This window comes from Lissotriton vulgaris, chromosome 9 (assembly GCF_964263255.1).
Source record: "Lissotriton vulgaris chromosome 9, aLisVul1.2, whole genome shotgun sequence".
NCBI lineage: Eukaryota > Metazoa > Chordata > Amphibia > Caudata > Salamandridae > Lissotriton > Lissotriton vulgaris.
Window position 1 is genome coordinate 936,658,940 of NC_141697.1, and position 22,763 is coordinate 936,681,702.

The 22,763-nt window shown below is 48.8% G+C and overlaps 1 protein-coding gene across 1 annotated transcript in view; it reads right to left on the reverse strand.

The window, feature by feature from the left end:
- The window catches only part of APEH (acylaminoacyl-peptide hydrolase), an 883,124-nt gene that overhangs the window by 772,513 nt on the left and 87,848 nt on the right, over positions 1 to 22,763 (reverse strand). Inside the window, exon 2 of the mRNA XM_086938781.1 lies at positions 21,635 to 21,764. Coding sequence (XP_086794907.1) covers positions 21,635 to 21,764 — 130 coding nt within the window. The remainder of the gene's footprint in view (positions 1 to 21,634; positions 21,765 to 22,763) is intronic.

A 22,763-nucleotide genomic window follows, 5' to 3' on the forward strand; every position in this document is an offset into this window, starting at 1 on the left:
ATTTATAATGACAATAGCTTAAACTTTTTTAAATAACTTTTGTAAAGATTATGTTCAGTGTATTTTATTGTGACGAAAATTCAAGAACAGAAGTGAAATATTAACCTCTTTTTGTGACATTTGTAATAAAGCTTGAAACATTGAGAGAACATATTTGAACCAGTTGTTGTTGAATGATTGCACAGATTGATGCTGTGATGGCGCAGAGTGATGTTGTGGTGGTGCTGAGTGATGCTGTGGTGGTGATGAGTGATGCTGTGGTGGTGATGAGTGATGATGGGGTTGTGCCAAGTGATGCTGTGGTGGTGCTGAGTGGTGCTGTGGTGGTGCTGAGTGGTGCTGTGGTGGTGCTGTGGTGGTGCTGAGTGATGCTCTGGGGGTGCTGAGTGGTGCTGTGGTGGTGCTGAGTGATGATGTGGTGGTGCTGAGTGGTGCTGTGGTGGTGCTGAGTGATAATGTGGTGGTGCTGAGTGATAATGTGGTGGTGCTGTGGTGGTGCTGAGTGATGCTGTGGTGGTGCTGAGTGGTGCTGTGGTGGTGCTGAGTGATGCTGTGGTGGTGCTGAGTGGTGCTGTGGTGGTGCTGAGTGATGCTGGGGTTGTACCGAGTGATGCTGTGGTGGTGCTGAATGGTGCTGTGGTGGTGCTGAGTGGTGCTGTTGTGGTGCTGTGGTGGTGCTGAGTGATGCTGTGGGGGTGCTGAGAGGTGCTGTGGTGGTGCTGAGTGATGCTGTGGTGGTGCTGAGTGGTGCTGTGGTGGTGCTGAGTGATACTGTGGTGGTGCTGAGTGATGCTGTGGTGGTGCTGAGTGGTGCTGTGGTGGTGCTGAGTGGTGCTGTGGTGGTGCTGAGTGATGCTGTGGTGGTGCTGAGTGATGCTGTGGTGGTGCTGAGTGGTGCTGTGGTGGTGCTGAGTGATAATGTGGTGGTGCTGAGTGATAGTGTGGTGGTGCTGAGTGATGCTAGGGTAGCGTTGAGTGATGATGTGGTGATGCTGAGTGGTGCTGTGGTGGTGCTGAGTGATGCTGTGGTGGTGCCGAGTGGTGCTGTGGTGGTGCTGAGTGATGCTGTGGTGGTGCTGAGTGGTGCTGTGGTGGTGCTGAGTAATAATGTGGTGGTGCCGAGTGATAATGTGGTGGTGCTGAGCAATGTTCCCTCTAATTTCTTTCCTCTGTGAGCGGCAGTGTAAATTCTCTGTCCGTTGCAGCCAGGGCTATGTGCGGCAGGAATGAATCCGCACATGTGGGGGCGTCGACCAATGTTCCATCTAATTGTTTTTCTCTGTGTGCGGCAGTGTAAGGTCCCCTTACAGGGAACAGTGGTTGGTTGGATGCATTCTTCAATTCCTGAGAGACATTAAAGAACTCAGTCACAGCTCTAACTGAGTAAGAAGCAAAGCACAAGGCCTGATCCTCTCTCACCTGGGTGGTGGCAATGTCCTACGCAACAGCTTCCATCACTCCGCATTCGCTCCATGACATTGCATCCAATGTGCCACCGCCCATCATCTCATCACGAGGTTAAAAAGAAATACAGCAGGAGCCACTTGCTGACAAACTTTGAGTGGTCTCCCGCTGCCTTTCGCGCCACACGCATTTCAAAAGCGGCGGCGCAAACTGTCCTCAGCTGAATGTGCACGCTTCGCAATATTACACTGCGCGCTCTGGGAGACATTCGTGCGCGGGCGCCCAGGCGTGCATGTTAGCGGGAACAGTGGTTGTGGGTGGTTTTCAGAGCTGGGAGGGGGTCAGGGTAGTTTACAGGGATGATGGTGAGTCGGGAGGGCTGGGGGAGTCAGGAGTTTTAGGGCTCAGGGCGGGGGACGGAGGTGGGGTAGATTATTTGGATTGGGGTAGTTATGTGGGTGGGGGTCTGGAGTTTTAGGACTCAGGGCAGGGGCCAGTAAAGGGACAGTTTTTAGACTAAGGGGCAGATGGGCGGGGGAGGTGGGGTTAGGTTTTAGGAGGTAGGATTTTGTTTTAAGGCTCAGGGAGGGGGCTGGGGTCGGAGTAGTTGTTAAGGGGCTGTTGTATGGCTCAGGTCAGGCGACAGGATAGGGGCAGTTTTCAGGTAGAGGGGGCAATTGGGAGTTTTAAGTCTCAGGGCAGGGGACGGAGGTGGGGGTAGGTTATTTGAATGGGGGTATTTCTGGGGTTGGGGGGGTCAAAGTAGTGTTCAGGCCTGGGGGGTCTGGAGTTTTAGGGCTTGGGCAGTAGACAGGAAAGGGACAGTTTTAAGATTAAGGGGCAGTTGGGCTGGGGGTGGGTAGGTGGGGTTAGGCTTTAGCAGGTGGGGGCAGTTGGGCTCGGGTACAAGGAGGTAGGAATTTTAGGTTTAGGGTTTTTAGGGTTTATCTAGATAGCAGTAGCGTCTTTATATAATCTTTCCTCGCCCCAGCTCTGCCCCTTGCCCTGCCCCCTAGCTCAATTTGATGAGTACTAAACTTATGATTTCCTATTTAAAGCACTGCTGCCTTTGGTGTCGGAAGGTAGTGAAAGACTGGGAACAATGTTTTCCCCTGAATTTGTGTATTATGGGGGTAGACTGTCCATGGTTTAAGCATTGCACTGGGATGTATGCCTCCTTTTCAGATAGATTTGTCATCATGATAGAAGACCTTTTGTTGACAGAGGCAATTCTTGTGATTCTATCATGTTGCTTCATTTTGCAATGTGACCTGCACTGTATTAACTCCCTCAGTGTAGAGAAGTCAATCTAACCACATTCTTCAAAAGGGTAGCATCAGCTTCCGCATTGTGAGTCACCTGGATGTTTAGGTGAGACTGCACTGACGATCAGTGAAGGCCAGATGGTTTATCACCAGTCCTCAATTATGATGTTTGTGAGGCAGAGGAAGGCCCTCTGGTTCCTCCAGTGAAGAACGACAACGATCCCTCAACGGATAAGGCTAGCAGAAAAAGAAAGAGAAAAAGAATATTCTTCCATGTCCAAAAAGAAACGCAAACAGCAGTCCAGGAGGCCACTCCAACTTGAAAAATTGTAGCATTTACAATGGCATGCAGCTTAGTCTGTGTGTCCTGCACGCTGCCGGATAATGTCCGACCTGTACTTCCCCCTCCCACGGCCATGCCTGAAAAAAGTGTCTGAAGTCTACTGGCATGACGTGTGCTTTCAGGGGTTTCTAAAAGCACACTTCCTACCTAAAGACTTGCTGCATTTCATTTGTAAATAGAGCGGGAACACAATCTGCCCCGCTTTATCATCAAACGAAATGCAGCAAGTCTACAGGCAGGACGTGTGCTTTTAGAAACCCCTGAAAGCACACGTCATGCTGGTAGATTTGCTGCCTTTCATTTGTTAATAGGGCACAGCTGCGGGGCAGATTATGTGCCTTTGTTAAAGTAATCATGTTAATTGCAGCGCACACAAGCGCTGTGATTAACATGATTACTTTAAAAAAAGCATACAATCTGCTCCAAAGGCGAGTCCTTTTAAACAAAAGAAATGCAGCGGGAGCCACTTGCTGACAAACTTCGAGTGGTCTCCGTCTGCCTTTCGCGCTGCACGCATTTCAGAAGCAGCGGCACCAACTGTCCTCAGCTGAGTGTGCGCGCTTCGCAAATTACACTGCGCGCTCTGGGAGACATTTGTGCTCGGGCGCCCAGGCGCGCACGTTAGCGGGAACAGTGGTGCTGAGTGGTGCTGTGGTGGTGCTGAGTGGTGCTGTGGTGGTGCTGTGGTGGTGCTGAGTGGTGCTGTGGTGGGGCTGAGTGATAATGTGGTGGTGCTGAGTGATAATATGGTGGTGCTGAGTGATACTGGGGTAGCGCTGAGTGATGATGTGGTGATGCTGAGTGGTGGTGTGGTGATGCTGAGTGATGCTGGGGTGGCGCTGAGTGATGCTGTGGTGGTGTTGAGTGATGCTGTGGTGGTGCTGAGTGATGCTGTGGTGGTGCTGAGTGGTGCGGTGGTGGTGCTGAGTGGTTCTGAGTGATAATGTGGTGGTGCCGAGTGATAATGTGGTGGTGCTGAGTGGTGCTGTGGTGGTGCTGAGTGGTGCTGTGGTGGTGCTGAGTGATGCTGTGGTGGTGCTGAGTGGTGCTGTGGTGGTGCTGAGTGATAATGTGGTGTTGTTGAGTGATAATGTGGTGTTGCTGAGTGGTGCTGTGGTGGTGCTGAGTGGTGCTGTGGTGGTGCTGTGGTGGTGCTGAGTGATGCTGTGGTGGTGCTGAGTGGTGCTGTGGTGGTGCTGAGTGATAATGTGGTGTTGTTGAGTGATAATGTGGTGTTGCTGAGTGATAATGTGGTGGTGCTGAGTGATGCTGGGGTAGCGCCGAGTGATGATGTGGTGATGCTGAGTGGTGCTGTGGTGGTGCTGAGTGGTGCTGCTGAGTGATGCTGGGGTGGCGCTGAGTGATGCTTTGGTGGTGCTGAGTGGTGCTGCTGAGTGATGCTGTTGTGGTGCTGAGTGAGGCTGTGGTGGTGCTGAGTGGTGCTGTGGTGGTGCCGAGTGATGCTGTGGTGGTGCTGAGTGGTGCTGTGTGATGCTGTGGTGGTGCTGAGTGATGCTGTGGTGCTGCCGAGTGATGCTGTGGTACTGCTGAGTGATGCTGTGGTGGTGCTGAGTGATGCTGGGGTGGCGCTGAGTGATGCTGGGGTGGCACTGAGTGGTGCTGTGGTGGTGCTGAGTGGTGCTGAGTGATGCTGTGGTGGTGCTGAGTGGTGCTGTGGTGGTGCTGAGTGATGCTGTGGTGGTGCTGAGTGAAGCTGGGGTGGTGCTGAGTAATGCTGGGGTGGCACTGAGTGATGCTGTGGTGGTGCTGAGTGGTACTGAGTGATAATGTGGTGGTGCTGAGTGATAATGTGGTGGGGCTGAGTGATGCTGGGGTAGCGCTGAGTGATGATGTGGTGATGGTGAGTGGTGCTGAGTGATGCTGGGGTGGCGCTGAGTGATGCTGTGGTCGTGCTGAGTGGTGCTGTGGTCGTGCTGAGTGGTGCTGTGGTGGTGCCGAGTGGTGCTGCTGAGTGATGCTGTGTTGGCGCCGAGTGATGCTGTGGTGGTGCTGAGTGGTGCTGTGGTGGTGCTGAGTGATGATGTTGTGGTGCTGAGTGATGCTGTGGTGGTGCTGAGTGGTGCTGTGGTGGTGCTGAGTGATGCTGTGGTGGTGCTGAGTGGTGCTGTGGTGGTGCTGAGTGATGCTGTGGTGATGCTGAGTGATGCTGTGGTCGTGCTTAGTGATGCTGTGGTGGTGCTGAGTGATGCTGTGGTGGTGCTGAGTGATGCTGGGGTCGTGCTTGTTGGTGCTGTGGTGGTGCTGAGTGGTGCTGCGGTGGTGCTGAGTGATGCTGTGGTGGTGCTGAGTGGTGCTGTGGTGGTGCTGAGTGATGCTGTGGTTGTGCTGAGTGATGCTTTGGTGGTGCTGAGTGATGCTGTTGTGGTGCTGAGTGATGCTGTGGTGGTGCTGTGGTGGTGCTGAGTGGTGCTGAATGATGCTGGGGTGGTGCTGAGTGATGCTGGGGTGGTGCTGAGTGGTGCTGTGGTGGTGCTGAGTGGTGCTGAGTGGTGCTGTGGTGGTGCTGAGTGGTGCTGTGGTGGCGCTGAGTGATAATGTGGTGGTGTTTTAGTGATGATGGGGTGGCGCTGAGTGATGCAGTGGTATTGCTGAGTGGTGCTGTGGTGGTGCTGAGTGATGCTGTTGTGGTGCTGAGTGGTGCTGTGGTGGTGCTGAGTGATGCTGTGGTGGTGCTGAGTGGTGCTGTGGTGGTGCTGAGTGATAATGTGGTGGTGCTGAGTGATAATGTGGTGGTGCTGAGTGATGCTGGGGTAGCGCTGAGTGATGATGTGGTCGTGCTTAGTGATGCTGTGGTGGTGCTGAGTGATGCTGTGGTGATGCTGAGTGGTGCTGTGGTGGTGCTGAGTGATGCTGTGGTGGTGCTGAGTGGTGCTGTGGTGGTGCTGAGTGATAATGTGGTGGTGCGGAGTGATAATGTGGTGGTGCTGAGTGATGCTGGGGTAGCGCTGAGTGATGATGTGGTGATGCTGAGTGGTGCTGTGGTGATGCTGAGTGATGCTGGGGTGACACTGAGTGATGCTGTGGTGCTGCTGAGTGATGCTGTGGTGGTGCTGAGTGGTGCTGTGGTGGTGCTGAGTGGTGCTGTAGTGGTGCTGAGTGATGCTGTGGTGGTGCTGAGTGATGCTGTGGTGGTGCTGAATGATAATGTGGTGGTGCTGAGTGATAATGTGGTGGTGCTGAGTGATGCTGTGGTGGCGCTGAATGGTGCTGTGGTGGTGCTGAGTGATGCTGGGGTGGCGCTGAGTGGTGCTGCTAAGTGATGCTGAGAGGTGCTGCTGAGTGATGCTGGAGTGGCGCTGAGTGATGCTGTGGTGGTGCTGAGTGGTGGTGTGGTGGTGCTGAGTGATGCTGTTGTGGTGCTGAGTGATGCTGTGGTGGTGCTGAGTTATGTTATGTTATTTTTATTTGTACCGCGCACAGCTTCCCCAGCAAAGGGGCGTCCTGGTGCTTTGAAAAGGTAAACACAACACAGCATTAAGAGCAAGCAGTGGTGCTGTGGTGGTGCTGAGTGGTGCTGTGGTGGTGCGTAGTGGTGCTGTGGTGGTGCTGAGTGGTGCTGTGGTGGTGCTGAGTGATGCTGTGGTGGTGCTGAGTGATGCTGTGGTGGTGCTGAGTGGTGCTGGGGTGGTGCTGAGTGATGCTGGGGTGGCGCTGAGTGGTGCTGTGGTGGTGCTGAGTGGTGCTGTGGTGGTGCTGAATGGTGCTGTGGTGGTGCTGAGTGGTGCTCTGGTGGTGCTGAGTGGTGCTGTGGTGGTGCTGAGTGGTGCGGTGGTGGTGCTGAGTGGTTCTGAGTGATAATGTGGTGGTGCCGAGTGATAATGTGGTGGTGATGAGTGGTGCTGTGGTGGTGCTGAGTGGTGCTGTGGTGGTGCTGAGTGATGCTGTGGTGGTGCTGAGTGGTGCTGTGGTGGTGCTGAGTGATAATGTGGTGTTGTTGAGTGATAATGTGGTGTTGCTGAGTGGTGCTGTGGTGGTGCTGAGTGGTGCTGTGGTGGTGCTGTGGTGGTGCTGAGTGATGCTGTGGTGGTGCTGAGTGGTGCTGTGGTGGTGCTGAGTGATAATGTGGTGTTGTTGAGTGATAATGTGGTGTTGCTGAGTGATGCTGGGGTAGCGCCGAGTGATGATGTGGTGATGCTGAGTGGTGCTTTGGTGGTGCTGAGTGATGATGGGTTGGCACTGAGTGATGCTGTGGTGGTGCTGTGGTGGTGCTGAGTGGTGCTGCTGAGTGATGCTGGGGTGGCGCTGAGTGATGCTGTGGTGGTGCTGAAGGGTGCTGCTGAGTGATGCTGTTGTGGTGCTGAGTGATGCTGTGGTGGTGCTGAGTGGTGCTGTGGTGGTGCCGAGTGATGCTGTGGTGGTGCTGAGTGGTGCTGTGTGATGCTGTGGTGTTGCTGAGTGATGCTGTGGTGCTGCCGAGTGATGCTGTGGTACTGCTGAGTGATAATGTGGTGGTGCTGAGTGATGCTGGGGTGGCGCTGAGTGATGCTGGAGTGGCGCTGAGTGGTGCTGTGGTGGTGCTGAGTGGTGCTGAGTGATGCTGTGGTGGTGCTGAGTGGTGCTGTGGTGGTGCTGAGTGATGCTGTGGTGGTGCTGAGTGAGTGAAGATGGGGTGGTGCTGAGTGATGCTGGGGTGGCACTGAGTGATGCTGTGGTGGTGCTGAGTGGTGCTGAGTGATAATGTGGTGGTGCTGAGTGATAATGTGGTGGGGCTGAGTGATGCTGGGGTAGCGCTGAATGATGATGTGGTGATGGTGAGTGGTGCTGAGTGATGCTGGGGTGGCGCTGAGTGATGCTGTGGTGGTGCTGAGTGGTGCTGTGGTGGTGCCGAGTGGTGCTGCTGAGTGATGCTGTGTTGGCGCCGAGTGATGCTGTGGTGGTGCTGTGGTGGTGCTGAGTGATGATGTTGTGGTGCTGAGTGATGCTGTGGTAGTGCTGAGTGGTGCTGTGGTGGTGCTGAGTGATGCTGTGGTGGTGCTGAGTGGTGCTGTGGTGGTGCTGAGTGATGCTGTGGTGATGCTGAGTGATGCTGTGGTCGTGCTTAGTGATGCTGTGGTGGTGCTGAGTGATGCTGGGGTCGTGCTTGTTGGTGCTGTGGTGGTGCTGAGTGGTGCTGTGGTGGTGCTGTGGTGGTGCTGAGTGGTGCTGTGGTGGTGCTGAGTGATGCTGTGGTGGTGCTGAGTGGTGCTGTGGTGGTGCTGAGTGATGCTGTGGTTGTGCTGAGTGATGCTTTGGTGGTGCTGAGTGATGCTGTTGTGGTGCTGAGTGATGCTGTGGTGGTGCTGAGTGGTGCTGTGGTGGTGCTGAGTGGTGCTGAATGATGCTGGGGTGGTGCTGAGTGATGCTGGGGTGGTGCTGAGTGGTGCTGTGGTGGTGCTGAGTGGTGCTGTGGTGGTGCTGAGTGGTGCTGTGGTGGCGCTGAGTGATAATGTGGTGGTGTTTTAGTGATGATGGGGTGGCGCTGAGTGATGCAGTGGTATTGCTGAGTGGTGCTGTGGTGGTGCTGAGTGATGCTGTTGTGGTGCTGAGTGATGCTGTGGTGATGCTGAGTGGTGCTGTGGTGGTGCTGTGGTGGTGCTGAGTGATGCTGTGGTGGTGCTGAGTGGTGCTGTGGTGGTGCTGAATGATAATGTGGTGGTGCTGAGTGATAATGTGGTGGTGCTGAGTGATGCTGTGGTGGCGCTGAGTGGTGCTGTGGTGGCGCTGAGTGATGCTGGGGTGGCGCTGAGTGATGCTGGGGTGGTGCTGCTAAATGATGCTGAGAGGTGCTGCTGAGTGATGCTGGGGTGGCGCTGAGTGATGCTGTGGTGGTGCTGAGTGGTGGTGTGGTGGTGCTGAGTGATGCTGTTGTGGTGCTGAGTGATGCTGTGGTGGTGCTGAGTTATGTTATGTTATTTTTATTTGTACCGCGCACAGCTTCCCCAGCAAAGGGGCGTCCTGGCGCTTTGAAAAGGTAAACACAACACAGCATTAAGAGCAAGCAGTGGTGCTGTGGTGGTGCTGTGGTGGTGCGTAGTGGTGCTGTGGTGGTGCTGAGTGGTGCTGTGGTGGTGCTGTGGTGGTGCTGAGTGATGCTGTGGTGGTGCTGAGTGATGCTGTGGTAGTGCTGAGTGGTGCTGGGGTGGCGCTGAGGGGTGCTGTGGTGGTGCTGAGTGGTGCTGTGGTGGTGCTGAATGGTGCTGTGGTGGTGCTGAGTGGTGCTGTGGTGGTGCTGAGTGGTGCTGTGGTGGTGCTGAGTGATGGTGTGGTGGTGCTGAGTGATGCTGTGGTTTTGCTGAGTGATGCTGTGGTGGTGCTGAGTGATGCTAGGGTGGTGTTGAGTGGTGCTGTGGTGGTGCTGAGCGGTGCTGTGGTGGTGCTGAGTGATGCTGTGGTGGTGCTGAGTGGTGCTGTGGTGGTGCTGAGTGGTGCTGTGGTGGTGCTGAGTGATGCTGTGGTGGTGCTGAGTGATGCTGTAGTGGTGCTGAGTGATGCTGTGGTGGTGCTGAGTGATGCTGGGGTGGTGCTGAGTGATGCTGGGGTGATGCTGAGTAGTGCTGTGGTGGTGCTGAGTGGTGCTGTGGTGGTGCTGAGTGATGGTGTGGTGGTGCTGAGTGATGCTGTTGTTTTGCTGAGTGATGCTGTGGTGGTGCTGAGTGATGCTGGGTGGTGCTGAGTGATGCTGTGGTGGTGCTGAGTGGTGCTGTGGTGGTGCTAAGTGGTGCTGTGGTGGTGCTGAGTGATAATGTGGTGGTCCTGAGTGATGCTGGGGTAGCTCTGAGTGATGATTTTGTGATGCACCGCAGCTCCAACTGAGGGTGCTAAATGAACATAGCATGACAATCTATTCACTCATCACGAAGGAATATCACACACCACCCCTGCACACCTCTGTTTAGCTTATAACATAGCACAGTGTGTTTGGCTCCTGCTGCTGGGATATACTTGCATTCACAGGTTGCACACCAAACAAGATGACTTGTACCTTAATCCTATAAGGGTCGATACAAGGAGTATAACTGCGTTGGGGAATAATAACACTTGCTATGCAATCAGATATGTAATTTTTTTAATGCAGCAGGACTTTTGGGATCACCATAGTGCTATAAACAAGTGGTCAGAGCTGTGAAGCTAGAGACATGTAGTGCCTTGGTTGGTACAAATTCTGCTGTTGTTTAGAGCGTTGCTTGTAATTGAAAGCCTTGGCCTGTAGAATAACAACCAGAGCTATAATATATGACGGACAACACTTACAACATGGCTAAACACTGAACAAGCTGTTAGTTCTTGTCCCGTAGGCAAGACCTTTAGCCTTGATATGCCTACCTGAACAGATTATTTCAAAATACAAAATTATGCAGTACTGGGTCACAAGATTTACCAAACAATAAGCTATTTTTCCTCCCCATTAGATGGCTGCCCCGGTGAGTGAAAGATCAGGAGCAGCGTTGCGATAGCGCAGGCCGACACTGAGCTGCGTCGTCTTCAGGCACCCAACTGCTGCCGTAATACTCTAAGCACCCTTACTGTTGTTTCGGGGGTGATGGGAGCAGATCCTAGGGTCATGGTGCTGAGTGGATGACGAAAGTTGGGGGAGAACTGTGCTGCAGCTGTGAGTGGGTGTAGCATGATGCTCCCGGCAGTGGAGGACTGTGGGGTATAAACCGCACTCTATGCATGTTAGGTGAGCGGCAGGCCTCCTTGATGACCCATATTTAGGCAGGATTTTTTTCTATTAGACTGGGCATGGGTGGAAAGGAGTTCTGGGATGCAGTGCCCAGTTTGCAGTGCTGGTTAGCTCGCAACCCTAGTGGTGGCTGATTGCTTCACTTTGCTGCCCAATAATATGAGCGGTCCCCGCTAAAATATTAAGTGTGGCGCCCATGTTATTAATATGAAAGTGGGTGCCATGCTCAATTGTGTGTCTTTTGCAAACCTAAAGTGCGGCACCAGAGGGGCAGGATGGTGATGAGGGGCTGCAAGTCGCGGGCAACATTGTTGACTTGTGTTGATTGATTTCGCCGAACCACGCATAACAAAAGAAATGCGCCACCGCCATTCTCAAACCTGAAGCATGCCTCACTTTTCAAAAAACAACACTTTCTTAAAACCATGGTGCTTTAAAAAACAATATATTATCGGTGAGGAGCGCTGATGGCGCGGCCGCCAATCTTGAAGCTAAACACATCAGATGAGATAAAGCACGGCCGTGCTATGAAAGCGGGTGCCATGCTCAATTGTGTGTCTTTTGCAAACCTAAAGTGCGGCACCAGAGGGACAGGATGGTGATGGGGCGGGGGGCGCATTCCTTAGAAGTGTGAAGCAGGGGGCGGGGGAGCGGATCCCTTTGAACTGAAGCTCATGGCCTCGCACCGTGAAAGTGAAAGTAATTAGGGGGAGGAGAAGTGAGGCTGAGCGCGCACTGCCCACGCTGGGGAAGCAACAGATGCCTGTGGGAGGGAGGCTGATGGCTTTGATGTGGACGCGCTTTCCGCACAAGTGCACCACACGAACTGTCCCAAATCCGCTATGGTTTCAGACCTTGGTTTGCCCCCTATACTCTCTCCTATTACCCCTTGCGGGATTATTAGGCGAGACCTAAAAAATCATATCAGGCATCATTTTAGTTCTCTTGATAATTTCAAATCTGACGCTGAATGCGTCATAGGATCTGTTGGATATTTCCAATGCTTTAACGTCCGAAACACTACGGCAGGATATCAGACAAAGGACAGAAGCTAGTTTGATGGAGAGTCTCTTATTATCTAACAAGTTACAACAAAGATCAAGTAGCAATTTAACGTTCCAAAGGGTGTCATATTTAGGTTTTGGAGGTCTTCTAAGCCTGATACTATTCATAATTCTGCCAAGAATTATGAATAGTATCAGGCTTAGAAGACCTATTATAGAATTATAGGGTTTTTCCCAATAGTTCTACCATTTAAAAGGGAGTGACCCGCAGAAATGGCAGATCTATAACAGTTAATTGGCCTATAGGAAAGAGCTCTTTCAAATTGTTTGCCAAGAAAATTGGCTACATGCACAATAGGAGCCTCCATGGAATTCAGGTTCCTTTGTGGGCACCAACAAACCAATCTTTTCCAGATACTTTGTATCTATAGTGTGTACCGGGGGCCCAAGATTCTTGGAGGAGAGAAGAAGCCTGTGCCGAAAGACCAGAGATCTCATTGGCTCGCCTGACACTTTCCAGGCAAGACGGTTCAAAGTTCTGTTCAGAAGAAGCGGGTGATCCAAACCGTCTATGTCTCTTAGGAGGCCTGGTGAAGCTGGAAGTACAAAGGGTATTTCGTAAGCTAATTCCAAAGTTGTTGGGAAACAGGCTTGGGATGGCCAAAATTTAGTTACTAGGACTATTACTTCTTTCCTCAACTTCTGAAAGACGCGTTGGATCATCACAAAGGAGGAAAAAGCGTATCCCGAATGTCTTTCTAAAGTTGGAGAAAGGCGTTCACTGCCAGAGCACCGGGGTCTGGCATCCAGCTAAAGTAATTGGGAAGTTGGGACGTGAGTCTGCTCATTAAGAGGTATACATCTAGGGGGCCCCATAGACAATCTAGACTCTTGAACACGTTTGCATTTAATTTCCAATCGGTGTGTTCTACTGGGAACCTTGAATTCCAATCTGCACAAACATTCGTTAGCCCGGAAGGTATTCGGCTCTTAGCGAAATTTGATGTTCCAAGCAGAACATCCACAGTTTCTTGGCTAGGTTGGAGAGGTCTGGTGACCTCGTGCCCCTAGACGATTTATATAGGCGACAGCTGACATGTTGTCCATCTTGAGGAGGACCGACCTCCCCTGAAGGGATTGCTTGAAACTCATTAGGTCAAAAAGCCCTGCAGTTAACTCCAAAAAGTTTATGTGGTGCAAACTCTCTGAATAGGACCATAAACCTCCTGTGTTCTGGTTTTGAAAAAAAGCACCCCAGCCATGAAGGCTGGCATCCGATTCCAGTACGTAATCTGGGGAAGTCTCAAAAATAGCTTTGCCATGCCAAGCATCCAGATTCTCTAACCACCAAGTCAGTTCTGCCTTGGCCTCTGTGTCTAGGGGAATTTTGTCCTTGTACCAAAGGCCGGAACGGAGGGCCCTGCCCTTGAGTCTTCGAAGGGCTTAGTAATGTAGAGGGCCCGGAAAGATAGCTTGGATAGATGATGATAGGAGGTCCAGAAGTCTGGCTAGTTCCCTTAAGGTTAGGAGATCTAACTTCAGAACATGACATATCTCTTTCCGAATCTTGGATATCTTCTTTGCGGTAAGTAAGAGCATAGACTTCACGGTGTCTACTGTGAAGCCCAAGAACTCTAGAGACCTTGAGGGAGTCATGATGAATTTCTCCCTGTTTATAATAAAACCTGTACTTTCTATTAAGTTCACAGTGGTGTTCAAGTCTTTCAGAATTTGGGAATGATCTTGAAACATGATGAGTACGTTGTCTAAATAGATTATGAGGCAGACATCCCTTTCTCTCAGGACCGTGGTAATTGCCTTCATTACCTAGGTAAAGCACCAAGGGGCTGAAGATAGACCAAAGGGGAGAGCTTGAAACTGGTAAAGGTGGTTGTTTCACGCATATTGAAGGAAGGATTGTGACTCCTCTGCCATTGGAATCGTGAAGTAGGCGTCTTTTAAATCTAGTTTCACTAGGCAGTCTTTTTCTAAGAGCATGTCCCTGAGTAGATGGATACCTTCCGTCTTGAAGTGATTGTATGTGAGAAAGGTGTTCAATTCTCTTAGATTTATTACAGGTCTCCACCCCTTGTCCTTTTTTCCACTAGGAAAATATTGCTTAGGAAAAACCTGTGTTCCCAAGGTACTTCTACGACTACACCCTTCATTAGCATTGAATTTACTGCCTCTGCCACAATAGATTCCTGCTCTAGTGTAAGGTTTAACACTTTGGGAGTTGAAACTTGAGTGGGTTTCTCAGTGAAATCTATTCTGAAACCCTGAACAGTTTCTGAAATCCAAGGATCGCGAGTGATTTGTTTCCAAATGTGTAGGAAATGTTTTAGCCGACCCCCTACTTTCTGTGTTAAAGAAGAAGGATGAGGAGGAAGGGTACTTACTTGAAGTATTGGAGAGGTTGGCGCCTTTTGCTCTGGAGTGGGAAGGTTAACCTCGTTGAGGGAAGAATGAAGTGTTAGGCTGGAATGGAGGAACGAAACCTCTTTGTCTTGAGAAGGGTCCTTGGAAGAGGCGGCCGGCAGAATGACCCCTTCTGCCGGCCCTTGCAAAAACACTTGGGTTGAAGACTCTGCGCATGTTGGCCTGTGCTTTATCCTGAGCAGTAAAAGTTGCTACATATTTTCCCAAACCTTTAATCATATCCTCCCTAAAGAGGAGGACATTGGGGTTAGAAAAAGATTCCTTTTCTGCCATGTTGCAGAATTTGGGGTCAATTTTGGAGAGTACCACTTTCCTTCTCTCTGTATTTAGAGAAGCGTTGGCATTACCGATGAGGATAAGAGTCCTCTGGCTCCATCCACGTAGAAGATCAATGTTGGGATGCGAACCTCTGATATAGCTCTCCTCAATTAAATAAATCATGTGGCACAATGGGCCGAGCAATATCAAGCATGCTGTCTTGACAGCATTTAAGGGAGCTGTCCATACCTTTCCTGGGATCCCTGCCCAATTTGAAAAGGAACTTGATGAGTTTGGGGTCCAGGTTAGGTGTAAGGCAGTATTTGTCCTGGATGACGGGACGTGGGCATTCTGCCTTCAGGATGTTTCTTGCCTCTCTTTTGAGTGGGTGTTTTACCCATCTTTTCATAAACTTGGCCACATGATTTTGGGGCCACCACTGCGAGCTCCTAGGATGTTGTATGTTGTCAGGGGAGAACATTTCCCGGCCAAGGGGGTCAAATATAATCTCCTTTGATAAGGACGGGAGCTCCTCCTGTCAGAGGTCAAAGTGGATATCATAATCAATTTGGTCTAGGTCCTAAATGTACTCATCTAAAGAGTCACTAGATGTATCATTGGATAAGAGAGGATCTGTATCAGCACTTTGATATTGTGAGCCGCTTATGGCATCCACATGGGATGTGTCGTTGTGGGCACGTAGTCTTTTTGGGGCGCGTAGGCCTTCTGTATAATTTGAGGAGCTTAGTCCTCCTTCAGTTGTTGAGGCTCGTAGACCTCCCAATACATTCGAGGTGCTTGGAACTCCCCTAGTGCTTTCATTTTCTAATTTGTTGCATTACCTCATTTCTTTACCCCCATTTTTGTTCATGTTAGCAGAGTGCCATCCGAGGAGTCCAGATGGGTTAGTGGGGTCAAAAAGAGATCTCTTGCCTGCAACAATCTTACTAATGGTCTCCCTCATGCAGGAATGTAAATCCTTCTGTATAAATTTCTTAATAAGTTCCTCATTAGTATTTGGAGCGGGTATCTGGGTCTGAGACTCATCGGACTCAGCATCAGACATGATGAGTGTTTAGGGTGGGATCACTATGTAGGTTAGGAGTAAAGGGAAGAAAAAAAGGGTGTTTTAGCCAAGGTTGAATTGGTTGTTAAGATGGAGAGGGTATTTTTTTTAATATTAGAATGGATGCCAGGAATCTAATAATCTGAAAAATAGGCAGGAGAGGAAACGTTAATAAGCTGTCAACCACGGCGTAATCAGCTGTTGAATGCAGCGTTGCTAGGGAACTGTAATGTATTGATCTTGTGTGTCCTCGCGCTGTATCACACTGCGAGGACACATGTCATGTTGTATTCACTTGAGTTGTGTTCCATCTTCTGGGGCTACCTTCTTGTTCTAGGATTCCAGTAATGTTAGTCAGTTGCTTGGTGTCCTGGAGCTGAGAGGGAGCGTCTGGTCGTGGGTGCTTCTACCATTAAGAATAAAACTACTTAAGAAACTTCGATCATCCTCAGGCCTTCATTATCATCTTACAGGAACCTCGGCAAGCTTGAACAGTCAGGAAGTGCCTAGCATGTTATGGGTCGTTGCTAAAGGTCTTTCCTCTAATAGGAGCCCTTCGACGACTTACTCGTTTGGTTCCTTCTTTTTAAAAAAAATCTTTTTTTACTTAATAATGGGCTTTGAGCTAACGTGCGCTAAGAGGAGGACCGAAGGCACAACGGTGGCGCGGACAGCACTCCGTAAATTGGAGCTGCGATGAGCGTCCGCACCCCACCCTGTATGCAAGATGGGCCCAACCAAATATCTCTTACAGCATCAAGGGGAAGGAGAGAGGGGGTTCTCATGGGTGGAAAACGTAAAAGCGACGAAGTGGTCACAAGGCGCAGCCTTAAAATGAAGGTACCTGAGCATTCATAATATAAATAAGGTGGTTAAATGTAATATTTTCAGAAAGGTGTGAAAGGGGGTCATGAGCTGCAGCCCAAAGGGGAAAAGTTATCTGAAGCATTAGGATCGCGCATATGAGCGAGGGACGAAAACAGTGAGAGGAAAATCACAAGTTCACCAAAGTGGGAGTAGAGCTTGACAAGACAAGTAAAGGCACATGGTAAAAAAAACAGTCAGAGAGGGTATAAATCGGTAAAAAGTCAGAAAAAGGATATAAATGGGTACAGCAAGTAAAAGGAGCAGTACAGTGACAGAGCATAGGAAGAAAACAACTTATATGTCTTGAAGCCGCATTTAAAAGATGCTGATCTCTTTGCTCCTGTTGCCAAGTTACACTTATTTATTCTAGAGCTTTGCTTTATGATGTAACTTTTAAGTGTTTGTACTTGAAGTTGCATCAAAAAAATAATGCATAATGGTAGCCTCTGGTCTGGTAATGAAATCTAAATGTTATAAATCTACATATGAAGGTGGCATCGCTGCTCTGCACACTGTTTTTTACTACAGGGTCTCACACCTAATTATTATCAGTGAATGGTATTTTGACAACACAGAAGACCCTGCTTTTGCATTGGAGAAAGGAGTAATGAAAGAAACATCTCTTTTATATTTGCCTTACGGAGGAGCTCCACCAAGGTCTCTATCCCTAGCCCCAACATCCCTCAGGTATGAAGGGACACTGTCAGAGCTTGACTAAAGATGCTTCCCTGTGTTTTGGGACCGTATTGAGACAGGTGTCTGATTTACAAGGATTTACAAGGATCAGAAGTTCTGGGATACTGTAGTAAAGGAAAAATGCACAGTCCACTGTGTAAGTAAGATTCTTTAATGTAAGTTCCATCCAAGATATTAAGTACAGGAGTAGACAAGTAAAACCCCACCAGGAGCTAGCTGTTAGCAGCTCAGCCTGGGATGACCAACTGCCACAGTCAGGTAGAGAGAGACACTGTGAGCCAGAGAGTCACCCAGGCATTCTATGATGTCACAGATGACAAAGTACAGTCTATCTAGTGAGGAACATTGGAGAGGACATTTACCACACATCCTCTTCCCTTATGGAATAAGAACAGAATAGAGAACACAATAGGCAAAATACCTCAAATGCATCATCAGCAGTAAAGTACAAGAATGAGCCAAAAGAGATGTTCAGAGATAACATTAGCATGAGGTATCATTAGCAGAAATGTGAACAAAGAAAACATTAATTTTAATACTATATGCCACATCCCCCTCCCTTAACGAACCAAAGCAGCTAAGCTATGTGGTCTCACTCATAACCTCCCCACACATGGGTACACCACAGGGTAAACACCCTAGAACAAAAGTGAGTGTAGACGGAGACGCTAGAGAGAGACACAATAGGGGTAAAATTCACTCAAGACAACCCTAAGAGAGCAAACCCCTTTCACAAAAATTCACCAAATAAAAACAATCTTTTCAAAGAACTAGAACTTCCCCAGATAAAGACGTGCTGACACGAAAGATATGATAAATACACAGCCCAACATGAAACCCTGGCCACAAGTTACAAGAAGGTAGACTTCGACCAGAACATAGTGCACAAACAGTCTCCACCAAAAGCAAGGGACAGCACAGAGTGTGAGGAATGTACCGCAGGACAGTAATCCTGGGAACCAAAAATGGGGCATGGACTACCCGCAAACACTCAACCTCCCCTGAAAAGGGTACACCGCAGGACAGTGGTCCTGGGAACAAAAATGGGGCATGGACTACCCGCAAATACCCAACCTCCCCTGAAAAGGATACACCACAGGGTAAGGACAATAACACTGGGAACACAAATGGGGCATGGACTACCCACAAACACCCCTACATGGGGCATTGACTACCCACAAAAACACAATCTCCCCTGAGTAGGGTACACCACAGGATAATAAACCTGGGAACAAGAATAGGGCATGGACTACCCGCAAACACCACTACATGGGGCATGGACTACCCACACAGAAACCACCTCCCCTAGATAGGGTACACTTCAGGATACCAACCCTGACAATATGGATGAGCATACACCACTACATGGGGCATGGACTACCCACACTGACACCATCTCCCCTAGATAGGGTACACTTCAGGATACCAACCCTGACAATATGGATGAGCATTGACTACCCCACCACACCATACTACGACACACTTTGTAAAGAAGCACCAGGAATTTCCCATGCTAAAAACACACTCCTATACAAAACAAAACTGTGTTAAATGATACACATTAGGTGTTGAGAACTGCTACACAAATACATTAATAATATTAGCTCCGGTGAGCGATCTCTCACCCGGGATCTGTACACAGCTGTTCGCGGTCATCGCCGAATGTTGCCACAAGATGAGAAAACCGAAGAAGGAAAGTCGCGAGTTCCGGTGCTCTACTCCGCACCTTGACCAACTGATACGGGCCTCGCCGGTTTCCTACTAGTGATCCTAGTGGCTGTTCACGCATAGCGTCCCAAAGTCGATAAAGAAGGACTAATCGAGTGGTAATACGAAATGCAATGTCCTCTGTGTGCTGAGGCATGAAGATACGTTGCAGCCGGAAGACAAATGCTTCATGAAACGTGGTTGGCAGACGAGAGCTCCGACAATTCAAAATAGATGTGCTGTAGCCAAGCACAAAATGGCGGCACGCCACATGATGCAGCGCCGTGTGGCTCACGGCGCGCTGTTGCATGTAACGTCACTGAACAGCTGCAAAGAATTCAAGGAGAAGAACGTCAGCATGTACTTCTCCTGCATCCGCGCGACACCAAGAGACCGGTAAAGTGCGCGAGAATGAAGTTTGACCGTAGACCAAGTGCAATGGTCTGTCATGGTGCTGATTAAAACACAATTTTGGAAAATAAATGGCTCTGTGGTTTGGATAGCAAAAGTTCACGATAAAGAGTACGTGAAAGAACGGTCACTCGCAGAGCATACACAAATCTCAACCTGACGAGTGTTTCCAAAGACGTTGCTTAACAGATCAAGACGCTCGTAGTTAAAGTGTCCAGTACACCCTTAGATCCTCTTTTGACACTCCATGTGTAAACAGCAATCTTGACACGGAGGCAAACACATCGAGGTAAATATAAGAGGCTGTTGGAAAGTGTAATACCACAGGCATCTCAAGCAAAGCCGATCACGCTGGCACACACTTTACTCACATGAGTTGTCTTCAAACTGTGACGCTACCAACGCAGGACTCGAATTGAGCAGTGCAACACAGCAGGGTGCACAAGCTGTTGTGCCACTGTTGGAGAGACTGAAGCAGCAGACTTTGAGAAGACTGTAGATACCTTGGTGATGGCATAAAAACCGCCCAGGTTGCAGGCTGTCCAGGTGGAACAGGACACTGGTGGGGTCAGCTGGGGGCTTACCTTTAGTTTCAATATGAAGTTTTGAGAGTTCTTGAAGTCAAAAGTTTTTTTCCTTGTGATTCCTTGGTTCCTTAGTTTGCCTTTCTCAGTAATTCACACGTAGGTTCATCCTCTTTAAATCGTCGCCAAAATGTAGTAAAGGAAAGATGCACAGTCCACTGTGTAAGTAAGATTCTTTAATGTAAGTTCCTTCCAATATATTAAGTACAGGAGTAGACAAGTAAAACCCCACCAGGAGCTAGCTGTTAGCAGCTCAGCCTGGGATGACCAACTGCCACAGTCAGGTAGAGAGAGACACTGTGAGCCAGAGAGTCACCCAGGGATTCTGTGATGTCACAGATGACAAAGTACAGTCTATCTAGTGAGGAACAGTGGAGAGGACATTTACCACAGATACCATATGTATCTCTAATATGGGAAACATTATGTCTGGTCTGGTGCTAAAATCCTCTGCAGACTTACAGGGAGAGTATGATCACCGCCGTAGTCCGTTTTTAAAATATTTACAGCTCCGGCATGTCCTTATGCTCTTCATAGCAGATCTAGACCATAGCCCAAAAGAAGCTAAAAACCTACTTGACAAGCTAGCTGTTCATAACTAAGATATCCCACATGTACCGCTCATTAGTGATTAATTCAAAAGACACATTTGACCAATTACAAGTGGCATGGGCGGGGACAAGGGACCCCCCAAAGGATGATGATTGGAGAGAGCTTCAAGTCTCCTCTGAGAAGCAGCAATTGTTTCACAATTTACACTCATCCAACTGAAATACTTAAGAGTCTACTATACGCTGGAAAAGTTATGGCGAATTCGGAACCATAGCTTTGTCCAGCTGTCTTATGAACAACTACTTCCCTTCTCGAAGGACGTGCTTACGGGCTCTGGCGAGTGCTCGGATGAAGATTGCCCAGGGATCCCAAATTCACTCTCCTCTACGTCACAACAGACATTGACAGTAATAGTTATCAGGCAATTCTGATGAGATTGGGATTCATTGTGGCCAAGAGGGACATTGCTAAAGCATGGAAAAGTGCAGACCCTCAGACCTTGGAAGGATGGAAAATGGAATTAGACTGTTGTATGAGCATGGAAATCCCATTTATGCACCCAGAGGGTATCCACAGAAATATTACAAAATATGGACAGAGTGGCGCAAATACAGAGGAATTCTCATCGAAGAATGTGGAGACTCGCTCTAGTCTCCGGATGACGAAATTTGAACCTATGAAGGATTTGTGGCAGCTTGAAAACTGGGGAGGTGAGGGTGGGGGTGGTTAATGATGGAGCAATGAGCTTTTACTATGTGACCACTAGGCTGCTTTAGGTGTTGAGATTATGCTATGTATTTATGTAGTTCTTTTGTGACTGTGGACTTGTTCCTTATTGATACGTCTGAGATCAAAAAAAAATCTATAAAACGTTGCATTAAAGACAAATATGCTTAATACATAAAGGTCAAACAATCATAGAAACCAAGTTGGACAACCACTATCTTTTGATCAGAGTTTGGTATACATCTGTCTGCCTGTTTTTGCTGTGCATGTCTGCAAAAATTCAGATGGAGTTTGAACAGAAAATGCAATTCTAGGGACCCAGTCAATATAAGTCATATAGAACATTACCAGCAAGCCAAATATTTCAGAAAGGGCCTATTGTTAGAAAACGTTGACAACTATTTTCTATGTTGCTTTTTACTTATAGCTAATCCAGTATACAAAAGGAAATAAAATGGAATTGCACCTTTTTCACTACTAAACCAGGGTTATTCATATAAATAGCACTACAGTCATTGTGTACTAGACATGCACACACTGTTGGGAGCTTTAACAATCTTGAATCCAACCACACTGGTAATATCAGCACAGCGATGGATGGCAGCATGGTGAGCAGCTACATACATACCGGTGTAGATATTGCAGTATTTTCCTCCATACTGAGTTATTACTTCAGGCCCAATACATGCATTACACAGGGATGGGAACTGGATGGTTTCCCTGTACAAGTCTGCAATCTGCATGGGATTTTGTAAAACCTGCACAGAAAAAAAGTTATCAATGTAGATCACCTTTGGCACACAAGTGACACAACAAAACAAACCTGTGTATCAATCTGCCAACCTCTGCCCAGTTCCCACCATCTCATCAAACAGAACTTTTTCTTACATGTGTCTATGTACTGAGCGCAGTTTATGACCACAGTGTCAACGGTGCTGAACAGACCCATCGCCATTAGCCGCAAAAAATTAGAAAAGGTGTGAATTACATGTAACATACAGAAGTGTTAAACACAGTCTCTACTGTTAGGCTTGAGATCCCCGGACGTTCACAATTAGATAATCAGAGACACAGAAAGCAAATAATCAAGCTAAAACAGGAAATTGTGCTCAATGTGCCACTGGAACAAAGCTACACCCAAATGACAAGGCACAATCAGGGCAAAACCGGTCTTGAAATGCTTGTGTTCCAGTTCAGGGAGGACCTGGATTGACAGATCAGTGTGGATTTATTTCTATTGGAGCACGGTCAAAACTAATTTGCATATGGCTAGTTCCAAACTGAGGTGGCATGGTGGGAAAAAGAACAATGGTTTGGAATACTACCCGAGCGCTGGGTAAAAGTTAGACAAACTGCAAGCATTACTCTCGTCTCCTTTTAGGTGCTTGAATTATACGCTGACCCTATAACAACCGTCCAATTCTATTCAATTTCCTCTGCCTTCCAGGGAAACAATCGACCCCAAATACACAAACATTTATCACCTACTTAAAGGTGCTAAATGTTCTGAGGGCTTTTTCTCTTGTACTTTGTTGCGCAGAAGGGGACTAAGAAGCAGCAAGAGGGAAGCTTTTTTTGTCGCAACCATGCTGTAATATGCAGAAAGACAGGGGTCTGGCACTGCAGCTATCTGCTAGCCATGTAGCTCCACTGGTGGGTGCATGTCTGGTGTCACCTGGCGAGTAATTATTGGGTCTGGAGGTTGAGGATCTAATATTTAAGGCCCGGAAACACTTCAAAACCTGTATTTACCTAGA